The sequence below is a fragment of the Melospiza melodia genome, chromosome 1 (assembly GCF_035770615.1).
Source record: "Melospiza melodia melodia isolate bMelMel2 chromosome 1, bMelMel2.pri, whole genome shotgun sequence".
In the NCBI taxonomy this organism is placed as follows: Eukaryota; Metazoa; Chordata; class Aves; order Passeriformes; family Passerellidae; genus Melospiza; species Melospiza melodia.
In genome coordinates this window covers 35,525,392-35,542,240 of record NC_086194.1, presented here as the reverse complement: position 1 = coordinate 35,542,240, position 16,849 = coordinate 35,525,392, and the positions used below count along the sequence as shown (strand labels likewise).

At 41.7% G+C, this 16,849-nt stretch overlaps 1 protein-coding gene across 1 annotated transcript in view; it reads right to left on the bottom strand.

Moving 5' to 3' along the window:
- CHN2 (chimerin 2) overlaps positions 1-16,849 on the bottom strand; it is a 158,284-nt gene that overhangs the window by 13,599 nt on the left and 127,836 nt on the right. The window contains exons 7-9 of the mRNA XM_063153720.1: positions 9,700-9,777; positions 3,456-3,540; positions 948-1,121 (exon numbers count right to left, since the gene is read on the bottom strand). Of these exons, the coding sequence (XP_063009790.1) occupies positions 948-1,121; positions 3,456-3,540; positions 9,700-9,777 (337 nt within the window). The remainder of the gene's footprint in view (positions 1-947; positions 1,122-3,455; positions 3,541-9,699; positions 9,778-16,849) is intronic.

The window sequence follows — 16,849 nt, the reverse complement described above, 5'->3', positions numbered from 1 at the left end:
GTGGCTTCCTGCTATATCATCAGAGTAAAGCTCTTCTGTCTTAGTCCATACTATTCTTTCCATTTGTCCCTGTGATGATGATATAATCCTGCTAGAGCTTTACAGAGCAGTGCAGGGGATTTACTAGTAAGTCTTTGAGTCAATTCAGTAGATGATGTGTGGGTTTGAAATCCCTATGGCTAGTATCAGTGTGTTGCTATGCAGATTACTGGGATGCCATGAATTCAACATTATTAGATTCCTGTGCTGAAGCTGTGACTAACAGGAAAATTTGGCTTATTGGGCAGCACAACATGCACATTTGCTATCTAAAGGAAAAATACATGAATATTACAGAGGGGATATATGATTATTGAAGGGGATATGTTTTTCCTTCAACCTGCCACACATCCATTTACCAAAAACTTGTCACAAGGTTGAGTTTTGGCTGTGACATGCTGCCTGTGCCACAGGAACCATCAGTCAGTAACTGAGCATCATGAGATGTGTCCTGTCACAAAACACCATAGCCCCTGACCTCACTTGCCCGAGTCACTTCCAGTCACTCGTGTTCTCCTGCCCACAATGTCCATAAAGGTTATTAAAAATGGATTTGATTGAAACTGATTACTCTGAAATGGGATGTGTCCCTAGGTATGCTAAAATAAAGTAATGAAAAAAGACACATAAACATGAACTTGAAAGTTCACTTTAAAGTTCACCCCTTTCAGAAGTGTAACGTAATACATGTTTTGACATGTTTTCAGAAAGCATTTCAGGGAATCGCATTAAGGAATGCCATGATTTAATTTTACTAGCTAATGCAAAGCAATGTATCACCTGCACTAAAAAACCCATTTTCTCATCCTGTCCTCAGTGTGCAGGAGCACAGCACCGTGTTCTAGCTCAGCACATAATTCAAGTCATCCTCCTTTCGCTGTGCCTGCTGCTCTCCCAAGCACACACACCTCTTGCTTCGATCTCCCGGATGCAGGAATCCACCACCATGGGCCTCTGGGTGTTGTGGGCCTTCACCAGCGTGGTGAGGTCGCAGCAGTAGACTCGCTTTATCCTCTTCAGGTCTGGCTGGCAGTCGTTGGGCACGTACTTGGAGCACTGCTTGTGTACATTCAGCCCGCAGTCTACAAGCAGAGTTAGCCACGTTAACTCATTCATTTATTAATACTGATGCTGACAGGTCTTGTCTAACAATTTTTTTCCCTACTCCACATAAAACAAGGGGCACCAGTTTCCCCACCAGAATAGTGTGGAGATGAGAAGGATGAGAATGAAAATGTGTAAAAATCTCATGGTGGGGACAAGTAAACTCTAGCAGGGTTGTCAAAAAGCTTTAAAAACTCTGGATGTCCCTTACACTCTGAGATGAAGGAGACTGCTGGTGCAGTCTGGATCAGTTCATTACCGGACACACAGCTCCAGGTGTTGCATTTAAACATGTGAGACTTAACTTGTGGGTATTTTAGATTAGCTGTAATTAAAATTGGCACAGTAGTTACTGTCTGTGGCTGGCTTAGCACAGATCATGGTCAGAGAACCTCAGATTCACCTGAGCACTCCAGCAGGGACAGTGCTGTGAGCCAGCATGCCTCACTCCCCCTTCCACATTCCTGCAGTGTCACATTTTGGCTCGCTCTGCCACATCAGCAGACTCCCCATCCCTGGCTCATCACTTCACTGGTGACTAAGCGTCACCCGTGGCTTAGCCTGTAGGTCAGCTTAGGCACATAAAATGCTGTGAAAGGCGTGATGTAAAAAAGTGATTCATTTTACAAATAGTTTTTGGTGTCTTACTCCAGAGCCAAATAATGCCCTTGGTTGCACAGGTGGGTTTCTGTTAAACCACCACTGCTTCACCTCCACAAATTGAATTCTTCTAATAGATTCAAGTATTCAGCCAAATGAATTTATAATCTTCAGTAAAGCAAACACCACCACCATGAGTTGCATTATCTTATATAACTCTGATTCCTTTTTTAATACCTTCCCAGTCATGCTCATCACTGATGACCCTTTGAGTTAATTTAACATTAAGCTATTAAAAATGTAAACAGGACTATTACTTGCAGCATGTTTCAATATTATACTCTATAAAATATTAATCAAGGAAAATCATAAGCACACCCTAAACATTTAATGGAATTGGGTAGGTTTTTGTGTGTTTCTCCGTACAGTTATTACTGCATAATTCATTATTTGTGAAATCTAAACAAATGTGAGAAGCTGCAAATAGGATCCTGCCTGCATTGTGTTCAGTGCTGTTCTCCAGGCATGTGAAGTTAAATTTAAATGCATCTGTGTAGTTAAAGTTAAATGCTGGTAATTTTATGAGGGAGAGTATTACGTTTCCTACTAAATAAATATGCCTTTATTAAGCTTATTAAAATAAGTTTAATATTTTATGTATGTGAACAAATACAGCGCTGTGCATTAGGGAGGTCAGGTTTGGCACACTTGTGTTTAAGATCAAATAGCTTGAAAAGCAAACTGCTATTCCTCTTTTTTAATGTCCTTCTCATATTCTTTGTGTTACTACTATTCACCTACAGTCTCACCTGAGACTATACTTATTAAAACTGTGCATTTGTGAAAGCTATTTTGGTCCTTCAAACTGTGATCTAAATTAATTTTAGGTAACAACCACCTCCTCTGCCTATGAAAGGCAGATGTCAGGGTTGGATGTGTTTGGTGCTAGTCTGAGATCAATAATGCCCGGAGGGCAGGGCAGGAAGAAGTAAGAAAAACAATTTTTTGAAGTTATTTCAGATCTGCAGAAAGAAGTTATGAAAATACATTTGTAATGCACCACATACTAATTCACTTGCTGAATCCAAAAGCCCATGATGTGATGATTATTGCATTTTTGCACAAAAATTGTTTTCCCCAAAAGAACAAACAAATTTAAAATAATTAGGCACCATTAAAATGCCAATACAGGCACCAGAAACGAATCCCTCTTGGAAAATGAATGTCATATTTTTTGTTTTTATCTTGAGGTGGGATACTTCAGGCTTGCAGCAATGCATGGTATTTTTATGGGAAACAGGTGGCAGCAGTCTTTTTTGCAGACGAGGGCGCTTCCCAGCAGTTGGTAGCAAAAAGAGGAGTTATGAAGCCTCGTTGCTGGATGGCTTTGCCATTTCCAGTGCTTGCATCTTAAGACATAAAAACATCAGGGATAACTTAATCATAAAGAACAAGTTTGGATGTATACAGCAGGCCAAGGCACAAGCAGGATCAAGGTACTAGGAGAGGATGTAACTCAGCAACAAAGGGCTGATGGCTTCATTTCTGAACCAGCTAACGAGGCAAATGAAAAGGCTTTAAGTTCTATGGGAGGATTTCCTGCTTTGTTCTTTAAAGAAATCCCAGCCTTCCACTCCTGCAGGGAGTGCAGGCTGGGGTGGGACAGATGTCTGAGCATTTCAGGAGAGTGACAGAAGAGGCAGGAGTGCTACCTGAACACCGCACTCCCTGAGCGATGAGACCCCACATGAAGTTGGCGCAGTACTCACACCAGTGCGGACCCCGAAACGTATGGACCTGTAACACAAGTGGGGGTGGGGGAAAGAAATGGGGTCACTGGGAGGCAGATGGTCTGACAGATGGAGCAACTGAAATGGATAAACAACAGAAGACTCAGTAGGAGTAAATCTTTAGCACATAGTGCCCACATCCTTCCAACGTCTAGATGAAATAAACCATGGGAACAGAAATTTGCTTTGATCTTGAAGTTTATCTTTCAATACGCTTAACATAGCAGAGAACCAGGCTGTGGATGACACTGAAAACAAATAATTTTTGCCTGCTGACATTCTAGCTATAGCAAAGGGGAGGAAACCAGGAGAAAAAGAAGTAAAACTAATAATCCAAAGAATTGTAGATAAAAGCACCCTACCCCAGTCTAGTAAGTAATTTGAACTCACATAGAAAAAATGTCAATAGAGTCTTTTTTCAGCAGATAAAACTTCATTTTGCTGCAGTCCACACACAAGTAAATAAAGAAGAATAAAATGATTTGTGTGCTGACAAAGCCCACATCTCCCCAGCCATGTTTTGCACACCACTGCTGCTTCCGCCACTGCTTTTCCAAAGGCTACAGCAGAAGATCTTTTTATTTAAGATGTGTATTCTGGTAAAGTAAGCATTTAATTTTCATTGAAATGAAGAGTAAATAGTGAGGTCTATGCCCCTGTGAATGGGCATGGTATGAGCTAGTTCTGGCCAGAGACTTAATTGAGCTTAACAAAACATAAATCATGCACACTCTGGCTGCTAATGCATCCTTTCCTTCTCTCTGCTCTTGTTTACCCATTTGGGTGGATGGCTGAAAGGCCACTTCCACCCCTGGGATGGGAAAAGCTGTTCTTTGCTTTTCATAGAGTGAAAAAACAGTCATTGGCCTTTTTCAGATAAACTGTAAAGTTTTAGGCCAGGCGTTTTGCATGCTAATGTTTTTGCCTCATTTGTCTGCAGGATCACACCAACACAAGCCTGTACTCTTGAGTCCAGAAAGATGAAGTATTGTGATTTTAATACAGACTTCTCTTCCTGACTTTGAGATAAAAATGTGCCTGACTGCAAATGGCTCCTGACCAACTATTCACAGTTAAATAATTGTGTTAATAAACTTAAAGCAATAGTAGTTCTTCCTCCCTTTTGATAGTGAAAGATCAAAACTGAAATGTTTGACTTTTTTGAGATGGTGGTTTACCTCTCAGAAAAACACGTATCTGTGAAACAAGGCTTTGCAATAAAGTTTGAGATAGACATATTAATAGATATAGCCCCATACTTCTTTCCCATTTCATTTCATTTCATTTTGCAGAGTGGGTAGCATGAATTTCAGACACAGCTTTTTGTGAGGGTAAATGGCTGTATGTAACAGCTGATGACCTGAGTTTCAGTCACATGCACTATGCGACCTTGAGTGGCTACAAAACTACAGATAAAACTAATTATGCCTGCATCTTTATCATTTATAGACTGAAAGCCACATAATTAGTAGGTCTGCACCTGCACTTAATTGTGGGTGAAAATCATCTGCTGTGGGAAGATAACTAGCTGTGTCTTTTGCTTTGCAGCAGTTTACAAAAGCTAACCTTGTGAGAAGGGGTTGGAAGAGCTCAGCCAGGACTTTTAAAAATGCACCATTTCACAAATAAAGTCCATTGCAGTTGCTAGGATATTTGGGGCCTACTTGTTCACTTTACATAAAGCTTATTTCAACTGATCTGGCTGAGGCTTATTTTGAAAACGGCAGCTGATTATTCCTTGATCTTTCCTGCCATTAATTGGAAAGTCATCAATGCTGACTGTGGGCTCCAATTGAGAAGTGCTGACAGCGCATCCTTCCCTTGTTCCATTCAGCTTGGTGGCCCTCAAAGGTTGAGTTCTCTTTATTCATTCACTCCAATTTTTCACGGATCCGCATTTTAGCTCAAATGGCAAGCCTCCAGCTGAAATACTCTGTGAAAAGCTAGTCTTGGTGGTTTCTGGCCAAGTTGAAACAGGGAAACTAACTGAAAAAAAGAGAGAACTTCAAAAGTTTCTAGATGAAGGTGCAAAAATTCCCTTAAGATGCAGTTTTGAACTAAGTCTCTTAGGGCTTGTCATTGATTTTAAAGAAATAATGGAGGAAGCCTGTTCTTAAGAAAACAGTATTTTTGAATGGTGAAATGGGAATTTTTACTGCAAGATTGGCCTCATCTCTGTTTCAAACAAGGAGATGTAAACAGCAAGTCACAGGTTTTCGAAATGGAGCTTTAGTTTTTGCCCCATCCTTTGTAACCACATCATTACAAACAGACCGGGCATGGATTTTTTGGAACTATGATTTGGAACTATTTATTGCTGGTTCCTATCCCATCCTGAAGTCTTAGTAGACTTCTCTGTGTACACACAGACTTAAGCTGCCTGAGCTACAGTTGACATATAACTCAAACTTTTAAAAAGAATTTTCAGGGAACTATTTCTTAAAATAAGCCAACCCCCTGACGTTTCAGACTATACACTGTACTTTTCTTGTTCAGTCTTTCATCCTCCTCCAATGAAAATTCTCTTCTTACATTCACTGTCTCTTTTCTGCTGGACAATCTCACACAACACTACCCTGCATGCCTCTTCTTGTTTCCTTCCTGTTCTCTTGGCCCTTCGCCCCCCCCCCGGTGCCCTTGCTTTCAAATGGCAGCATTCCCCCTGCAGGTGCCACCTTATTCACTTCCAGTTTGTGTCTGAGTCATCTCCTCAGAGGGGGAAACTCAGACCAAAGTTAAGGAATGCTAGTACAGTGGCAAACCAAAATAATGCTGTGAGCAATACTGCAGAAATGAACAAAAACAATTGGCTTGAATTGAAATGCTTTTTTGTTTTTTAATTGATGTTATACAGTGTTGTTTTTGGGACAATTTTGGTTTTATGTGACTGGGTCTGAAGATGTTTCTATTTGCTTTCCAAGAAAATAAGTTTTTTTCAGACTTTTGCCTGAATACAGACACATTTAGACTCTTTTGTGGACTCCTGCTGAACCTGAGCCATTTGAAGGGAAGAAAGGCTGACTCTGCTGTTATTTTTTTTTAAATGAATGCACATAATCTTTGTGATGTCTGTAAAAAATATTTCCCTCAAACCCTTTGTCTCTCAGAAGCAGTATTATCTGCAGTGCTTAAAACAAGGGGAAATTTATCCCAGAGACCCCTCTCTCCTGGCAGATCTCCTGACTTCTCTGTAATCAGCTGCCTTCACTCTGCTAGCCTGCCTGCAAATGGGATCTGCCCATGCTACGGTGGCAAACAGGCACAGTATTGTGGAAAACGCACATTATTCAGCTGTATTTGCTCACTTAAAGCAGCACAGAAGCCCTCTCATGAATTCCCAGAACAAAAAGTGTGGAGCATCCTCAAACTCCATGCTGCTACCCTCAGGCACGAGGCTGACCTCACCACCAGCTGGGACCCCACTGAAGTTGGCAGGTAAAGCACATCTGAAAGATGTGCTGGATCTGAACAGGAACAAGACACAAGAGGACTTTGGGATCCACTTAGGCTGACACCCACAGAGCTAGAGAAATACCTCTGTGTTTTTCTAAACAGAACTTCAGAGATTTATTCCCTTTCCTGAGTTATGGTATGTCTGCACTGGCTTAGGCAAAGCTGTCCCGCCAGACAGACGCCAGCTCCAAACCTAAATTCATGTGACTGCAGGGTGTGCTCAAGATGAACACAGCTTAACAAATCAGCCTGGATACTAAATCTTTTTTTGTCCACTTGCCTTGAGTGTCTTGAAATTTGGAAGAGAGGTTGAATGAGAAGGCATGGAGGGCACCAGAAGAGCATAAACCTGGTGCCCTCATACTCCAAACCTCAGTGCCACTTTTTAATTTTTGTATTAGCTTGGCAAGGATGGAGGGAGAGCCATCCTTGCTCTGAATTTGTGCTTTGCACTTATTTCTTGCTTTTGTTCCTTCCCTCTTGCAGTAAGACCTTTGGTATAAGGCGTACAAAAATCCCATCAGCTTCGCTAGCAATGTGCCCTTCATGTTTTAGATTCTTGGTGCTTAAAGGACAAAAAGCTAAAGAGTGCCTGTTTGTTCATGAAGAATTGCCTATGACAAGATATGAGGGACACTGTGACACATAACCTTTATCCCTAGAAACTGAGATAAATGATATAATGCACATCAGTATTCACCTAAAAATGGGGAAGACAACTTTTTGAATGTCTTCAAAATAGCATTGTCCTTCAGATAAACCCCATATCATCATAGCCTGAGTGCTGTCAAAAGCCATCAAGCATCTTGCCCCAAGACCCATAAAGCCATTCTTTCTTTTAAAAATTATTTCTTAACCCTTTTATGTAATGGATATGGAATGTATTAAAGATATTAGCCTTGAGCCATGTTTTAAATTTAAATATTCTGCTTTGAGTACACTATCCACATTTTTTGTTCAACAACTGGACATGTTCTAATATATTCCTTTGGAAAAGTAACTGTATTTTCATAGCGAACATAATTGTCCATTAAGCAAATGTAACACTTTTGATTGACCTTTCTGGACAATTATTTTTAAAATGTTTGCTCCCCAGGGTCTGTTATCGCCTTTACGAGGATAGAACAATTATTTTCTGCTGTCAAGTCTTTGAATACATATCTATTTTAATCATGTGGCTTTCCAGTTAAACTATGAGTCTTTTGAAACAGAAAGGAACAGAAACTGTACAACAGCTAGATTGTGCAAACACAAAGTTAACTGGGCACAGGTCCAATTATAAATCAAAGCCAAAACAGGGGAAATTTTGAAGAGGAAAGAATGCATGGGTCAGAGTGGAAAGAAGTCTCAGTCATGAGAAAATATTTTCTAGTTAAACTAAAATAGTTTTGATATTAAAATGATAATGAGGACAAAACCCAGAAAGAATGAAAGTTAGCTTAATCGAGCAAGAAAACACAAACTGTTTCCCTATTTTCTTCAGTGCTGATCAAAGAGATAAATATTGACTTTCCTGAAGACTGGGTCAAGGAAGGGGAATGAGAAAAGGGATGCCATTATTTGCTTTGTTCACTAATATTAAATTATTGATTTGCCAACGACAGCAGAAGCACTGCAGAGGTTAGCAACGTCTGCAAAGCAGAGTATGTAGAAAATAAGAAGTGAAACTTTTTTGCTAAGTGAAATGATTTTGATCACTGCTTCTCCTTTTCTGACAGGCCCTAGATGAATATCAGAAAATTCTTGTTCTGCTAATGAGTTGAGCTATTCTGACAGTGACCGAGATCAGCATCCTCAAGGAGCATTAGCTAAACTGATGTTTCAAAGCTGAGATATGTTCCTTTCTTGTCTTGTTACTGCCCCTTATTCTTGATGCTCATTCCGATAAGCATCAAAATACAATTTGACAGCATTAGCTACGGTAACTGGCTGGCATGCTCTGAAACCAGCACAGTCCTTTTGGCAAAACATTTTAATACAAGCTGCCTGGAAGGTCCATTTCCAAAGCTGAGTCACTTCCCTGCTGCAGTCTGCCAGAGACAGCACTCAGGAAAAGAATCCCTTAGAATCTGATTTTGTATGTATAGACAGCAGCAGGATGATCCATTTAAACATCCCTGTGTTTGCCCAGTGATTTGTTTCAGTTTGACAAGCAAACACAAGCTCAGATCCTATAGCTCAGTGGGACTCTGAGAACATTTCCTTAGCATATGGTGGGGGAACAAAAGCTGGGAGACAATACTGACCACTGTGCTTTGCTTTATTGTTAGGGGCACCCCAGCTCTCTCAACTTCTTCTGAAACCAGAAATGGTGCAAAATGTTTGCTGTTAAAATCCTACTGGCTTCTGATAATAGCTGGATTTTGAAAAGGGACCTTTTTCTTATTTAAAAATAGATACTCTTAAGATGAAGGCAATACATATGAAGTACTTTGTTTCTGAACAAAAAAGAAAACCATCTGTGAAAAAGAGTTAAAACTGCCAGTCAAGTAGTACAGTTAGCAAGAAAACCATTATTTGGATTAAGAGCCTATGTAACAGCATACTAAGAAATCAGTTAATGGAACTTAAAGTAGAAAGAAAAAATATTTTTTCAACACTTTTCTTAGAGCTAGTATAAGTAGGTGCATGCAAACCTCATCACAACAAAAAATAAATTATGAGGCATCTCAACACGATTTTTAACCTGAAAACAATAGCAAGCTGTGCTTACCTTAAAATTGTGTGCTTTTTCATAGTTGAAGTGGTTGTCGTTCTGAGTTAAGGCTGCTCTTCTGACCAGGGAAGTGATCTGTGAATAGGCAAAGAGTTTCAGAGGTTGCCACAGAAGTGCCCCCTTGACTCCCACCTTCACCCCCAGGGCCACGGCCAGGAGCTCTTGGCGCTTCCTTCCTCGCTTGGACTTGTGAACAACAGCACAGTTTTTCTCATTTTCCAGCCACAGGTCCTCTGAGAACATCGTGCTGGGATCCCAAATCTTTTCCCTGTCTTCCTCGGCGCCGGGGAGCCTGACTGTAGTCAGCACGGTACAGTTTGTCCAAGTGCTTCTGATGTTAGACAGCAGATTTGAAGCAGCTGCAGCCCATTCTGCTGAGACCTCTGGCATGTGACTTGAATGGGCCGTCTTGTGGGACGGAAGGAGCTTCTGCATCTGAATAAGTAACGGCCTGTGCCGTGCAGTTTCTTGAGGCAGATGTGAGCCTCGAACAATAGCTCGAATTCATACACTGAGCAGCCTCCCCCTCTGTGCTCCCCCAGAGGGGGTCTCCAGATAGGTGCTGCTGAAATACCGGCTGGCGGGCACACAGCTTTACAGCTGCACCCCCAAAGGCATCTCCAGGGACAGATCTCTTCTACTCTGCAGCGTGGTAAAAAATGAACAAACAAACAAAAAGCCCCTGGAAAGCCCACACTACCGAATCCGATGCTGCATCCAATTACACACAGACTCAGAGACTTATCAGCCAGCAGTCTGCATACTAGCAGATTAAGCCCTTAAAACCATGATGATTGTTTAATCTTACAGGGCAAAAAATCTTTCTAGTTTTTGGTTTTGTTTTTTTTTTTTTTTTTCCTTTTCCTATCATGTACAAGGGAAAACCAGCAGCACTCCAAGCATTAATAGCACTTTTATGCCATGGTTTAAACTAAGCATTTTGTCAGTGTGCACTTGGTAGCACTGAGGAAGCTCACTGCCAGGGAAAGCTGAAAGCCCAGCTGGGACTATGTGGGCTTGGAGGCCCTGGAGCCCCATGCAGCAGGAAAGTTCACATGGATGAGGAGCAGGGGAGTTCACAAGGATGCAGGAGGCCCATATGCACAGCCCTGTTTGCAGAACAGGGTCTTCAAGGTGGTGAGAGTGGCTGTCCTTTGCTCTGGTTACCTGCATCTATACATTTTGAGGGGAACTGTTTTCTAGTTAAAGCCCAGGGACAGGAGGCCTGGGGACCCTGACCAGTAACAGCTTTCAGTGTTTGGACATATCATCCACTTTTTTACAGGCAGGTAGGTGTGTGACCCAGGACATGGATGTCTGATGCTGAGCATTTGCTGAGAAGCACATTCAGTGCCCCCTCCCCACTGGCTCCTTTTCCCCAGCTCCCTTCTTCTACTGCTTTACTAAGTATTCCAATTCCCCATCCATAAGAGGAGGATAGGAGTTACCTGCTTGGCAGAGCACTGTGAGATTGAAGTCTAGAGGTGTGCCTGATGCTCAAAGTGCTGGGATAGGGCAGAGTGGGGAGTTGCCAGTGCTACTGGGAAAACTGCCTATTTGAACTGGAGACACTAAAATCACATCAGCCTTTTACAGTCTGCCCCACTTCAACTAACCCAGAAAATTTGTGAAATTGAAATATTTAATTCACTTATATTAACTTGTGAGGCTGACCTTGCATCTATTTTTTTTAGTCTGCTTTTACCTCAGGCTGAAAAGTCAGGAGGTTCATCTAATTCACTTACTATCCCCTCCACCACACAGACTGCCTGTGCTTAGTAAAAGTGATGCTCTGCTGATTTGAAAGCCCATGGGGACAGATGGTTGTCCCTCAGTAACATCAGGCTGTGCAATTTCAGAGAGTACCCTACTTAGGGTTTTCAAGAAGTTGTGCAACCTGCAATATCAGCTTCTCACTCATAAAACCCTGCACTTATTTCTATATAGAGCACATTTAATTCCTTTCTTTTTCAGGTAACTCACAACAGCACTTTTTACACACTTCCATACTACAAAGCCTCTGCTCCCCAGAAGGGAGGACTTCCACACAAACCCTCTGCTCCCTGAGCAGTTGCTGCCCATTCAGCCTTTCCCTGGGGCTTGGCACTGTTATCTGACCACTGGTGACAACTGGCTGTGGATGCATGCATGAACATTGCTCTGCCTGCAGGAAATCCCTGCTGCTCTTCCATATGTCCTCTTGTAGTGAGTCCCAGTTTCTGTTAGCTTGGGACCTTTATCTGCTTTCCAGCAGATGAGGCAGACCAAAGCTGCCCAGCTTTTTCTCCATGTGTTTCAAGAGGTAGAAAGTACTGCTTTTTGCCAGCAGCAATGGCATCAGTTTGGGCCATCACAAAGGAAACCTTGGAGTTGCTCAAAGTTCTTACCACATTCCAGTTTCTTTCCTCAATGCCATTTAAAATGTATTTATATTTATCAGAAAGAAAACCCACAAACTAGCTCTGGGTTGTCAGACACCTCTGAAGCTACAGCCTCTAAATCCCCCACATGTACATAAGCTACTTTTTCTCTAACTTCCAGCATAACACATCCAAAGTCAGAGAGAGGTCGGTTTCCTAATAATGCTCTAATATTTGCATTTATGTCACTAGACTGATAAAAATCCCATTATATAACCAATATTTTTTACATAACATGGCAGATTTGATACTCAAGTGACAGGCTTATGATGATACATCTTGGAATTTCAATTTATTAGACTATTTTTGGAATATCAGAGTGTCATCCTGGGATCAGACATACAGACATATTTAATGGAAACTCTGAGTGTTCACACAAAAGCATTAAACTTAATAGACTTGAGGGAGGAAAACTCAGCCAAATCGGTTCATATGACTAAGGCAGAGCATTATTTACTGTTTATCATATATGAAATTTTATTTATCCCCTGGGAATATGCCTTGCTTGGGCCCTGTTTAGACAGTTGTTCAGGGGGATTCATTGCAGACACAGGACGTGCACACAAGGCCAGCAGTGACTGCATCCTCTTAAGGAGCTTAATCAAAGCCCCACAGGTTTGGTGTCTAAATGGTGCTGCAAACCTCAGACAAGCTGGACCACACATACAACCACTTCCTTCTCTAAATACAATGCAAACTTCAGCAATGACGAATTCTCAGCTGCAATCAGTTCCTGATACCACAGGCTCAAGCCAGTGCTCTTCTTTTATCTGCTTTCTTTTTCCTAATACAAAATTGGCTGCACATGGTGTCAACTCATTCAAACTGCATATCTTGATCAACTTAGTGAGTTAGCCTGCAGCTAAAGAGGAGAAGGCCACTGGCTAAGAATATTACTGCTGGTTGTCACTGAATGTGAAGCCAGTGAAGGCTGGCAGGCGAATATGGGTTATCTGTGTTTTCAGATCACAGAATTTCTGCCTAAAGGATATTTTTAGTTTACTAGTCTCTTTGTAAAACAGATGCGCTGTATAGGAAATTGGGCATCTTGAGACAAACAATTGTCACTGAACCAGAATAAGAAAGTTAAGGGGCGGAGCAGGGGGGGAGAGGGTGACAACTCAGCTGTTGCACCATTTCCAGCGCGCCTCCGCAGCATGAGCTGAACCACACCATTGTCTCTGCCCCAAATACTGGCATCTTGTTTGCTAACAAAGGCCTCGGGCACAGGAAAGAGCAAATTGAAGTATGAGAAGCTTTTGGTTGTGTACATGTGGTATGATTTCTCTTGCAGTCGTGTGGGCAGCACAGAGGACTTGCTGGAAGCAAGCGGTGGGGGAACTCTGCCTGCTGCCCTGCTTGTCTGTGCCAGCTCCAACGGGGTGGGAAGAGACACTGTGGGAGGGGTGGCTCCTCTCCCTGAGCTGCCACCATGCCAGACTGTGGCTGGCAGGGAGGGGAGATCAGGCAGCACATCCTTGGCTTGCTGCTCTGCCTGCAGAAGGACACAGCTGGGGGGAAAAGGAAAAGCACGGGCACGTCTCTTCTGATGACACCGCAAGAGAAACGGAGATTTCTCCATGATGAGGAGCTGTGACAAATCCACGACTGAACTCTAACTAAATACACTTAACTCTGCACATAGATACAGTCATAGGTCAAAGAGAGGCCTGTTTCCTCGCAGGCACGGCACGCTGGGTTATCTGCCAGACAGATTATGTTTGCTCAATCGCAAACACGTGGTGGAGATGACACACAGAGCAGGAATCTTGCAGCTATTGGGTTTTTCCTAGTTTTCTCCCACGGAGCTCTTCCCACGACAAACTCAGAACACGTCAAAGAAACCTCTGAGCAAATCTCAAATCTCTTAGTAGGACACAGGGCACAGAGGGGAAATGGTGCTGGAGGCCAGTCAGCCAAAGGCCTTTGCCATACCACAGTCCCACCGGTCTGTGCCTCCCACTGCCACGGCACTGTGAGCTGCCATTGAAAGGCTTCTGTGCTGCTGAAACAGGGGGAGGAAACAAGCTCCAAGCAGAAAACATGCTGAACACAAAGCCAAGCACAATGCCTGAAGAGTGGTGTTTGCCAGCCTGGTCTCACAAACCCCACTTTCCTAAGAAACCCTCTCTCCCCTGGGAAGGCTCCCAGTGCCAGTTAGGCGAGCAGAGGTTGCACAGGTGAGCAGGGCCAGGAAGATCCACAACATGTGGCTGGGGGCTAGGGGAGAAGTCAGATTGCACAGCTACTGGGATGCTGCTGCTCTCTGGTTTGCCTCTTCCCCACCCCAACCCAAAAGTCTCTTGTTTCCAGCAGAAAACTTCCTTTCAAGGTGAATTGTCATTCAGTAAATGGAACACTGTTAATAATTAAAAAAAAAACAACAACAACAACAAAAAAAAAAAAAAAAAAACCACTGGGCTTTTTTTTAAGGATTAGCATTTATCTAGAGTTTTGCTTTTTACTCCTTGGAATTTCAACTTTCTTTTTTTTAAACAACCACCAGTACCTCTGAAAATGATGACTTAGCAGCTGTCAACAACATGCATAATTGTTTGGACAGCAGACTTATCTACACTGGGCTCTTGCTCTGGAGAACCTGGTTGCACTTCCACCACCACCATTCACACCTATCTTTTGCAGATAATCCACAGCAAAAGAAACTGTTTATTTAAAACAGTTTATTATCTTGGAAGACTTCCAAAGTACATGCTCTGATGTTAAAAGTAATTAAAATTGTAATACTCATACATCTCCTAAATTGATGTGATTGATTATTTATTAGCATCTTAGCAACCAGCTGTCATTTATATGCACTGATTTCTGACCATGTATGTATTCAGTCCATTCTTCCACAGATAAAAATATAATTTACCTGCAGCAAATGGAAATATAATCTCCCTTAGATGCCAGATCTCCTTTCTAAATCCTCCTCAAACAGATTTTTTCTGTATGAATCATTTTCTGTATGATTATTTTTCTCAAAACAATGCAGTCAACCAAACAATACAACAGCCAAAGGTGAAATAGTGTATAATCAGGAGACTAGTGAGACTATTATTAAAAATAATAGTTGCTGTAAGCCCCTTATGGTGTATTAATAGAATAAACGATTGTCTATTTTGGAACGACAACTGGAGATCAAATTAAGTGGTATGCAATTACATAGCCATCTCCAATTAAAAAATAGTGAGTGGATTAAAAGATTCTATGTTGTCAGGCAATTCTACCACTGAATGCATTAATTTGTGTATTTCCTATCCACCTTTGTATTCAGTATATCTGAAATAGTATTTTGATTTCTTATTTTTGCCAACTATAATAAATAGGCATTGCGTTACAAATACTATGTCAGTATCATGGAAAAAATAGTGCAGAACTGAGGAAAGGACCTAAGCACAGTATAAACTACCACAGCAATTCCCTCAAATAACCCTGTAGAGATTAACATGGTAACAGCAGGTCTAGCCTATTTATTGTCTCGACTTCCTTTCCTCCCACTCTCTCCTTTATCCTTTCCAATCCATCTCCATACTTGTCAAGGTTATTAATGACATTTTCCTGGCCAAGTTCATGATCCTCTCCTCTGGGCTTAAGTTCTAACCCATTCATGACCAAAATGGCAGAGAGAGAAGAGGCACGAGGACTAAGTGGGGCAGATGAGAGCAGAACTGCACACCACGGCCACTGCTGCTGTTGTGCTGGAAGAGAAACACCAGCTCTCCACAGAGCACCAGCCCCCACAGGGCTGCCAGGAGCTGCTTCATCTGCAAAGAGGGCTTGCTCAGGGAAACTGCACTGGATTGATTTCTGAATACCTCTTGTTCCCTCTGGGGATACAACACACATAACTGACTGGATTTTCCTGCCTGCAGCGTCTGTCAATGAGTACTGTTATCACACGCAGTATAGATCAATGTCTGTCCATGATAACATCTGGCCTGCAGGCAAAGGAAAATTCAAGCATGATATTTATCCTGATATTTGCAAAATATTGGCAGTGATCTTGTTATTTTGTCAATGATGATGGTATTTTTTTGACAACAGTACTAACAGTATTTGTCTAACAAATAGACATTTAAGAAGAGGAAGGATGGATGAATGGATGGATGGATGGATGGATGGATGGATGGATGGATGGATGGATGGATGGATGGGCAATTAGGTGTCTAATCTAAAATAGTAACATGTTCTTGCTTTATAAACAGAGGAGAAAAACAGAAACTTCCAGACAGTGATTTGTTGTCTTCTATGAGAGGTCAAGTCTAAAATGGATGAGCTTGAATTGCCTTCTTGCAGGTCCTGTATGGATCATACAGGAAAACTGATGGCTCTCGTAGAAACAGAAGCTTTACTATAAGATATTCAAAATTAGGTAAAATCAATATCTCTCTGTACTATTTTCTGTCTCTATTCTTCTGTTAGCTATTCAATTTCAGAATAAATTAAGGAATAATTTAGGTTATCAGCCTCAACCATATCTATATGTAATGACAGATTAACAACTGTACTTTGTTTTGGTTATCAATACTCCCTGTACTTCAGACTGGTTAAGACTCAAGCTCAGGAAACATGGAATATTCAGCTCACTACATCATTTGTTAAACAGCTGCATGCAACTTTAAAAGGTTTATCTGGGCTCATTGAATGAACTTTTTCAAGAATTGTAACTATAGAAGGAAGAGTATATTAATACAGATTTCTCACACTGACTATGTAGGTAGCCA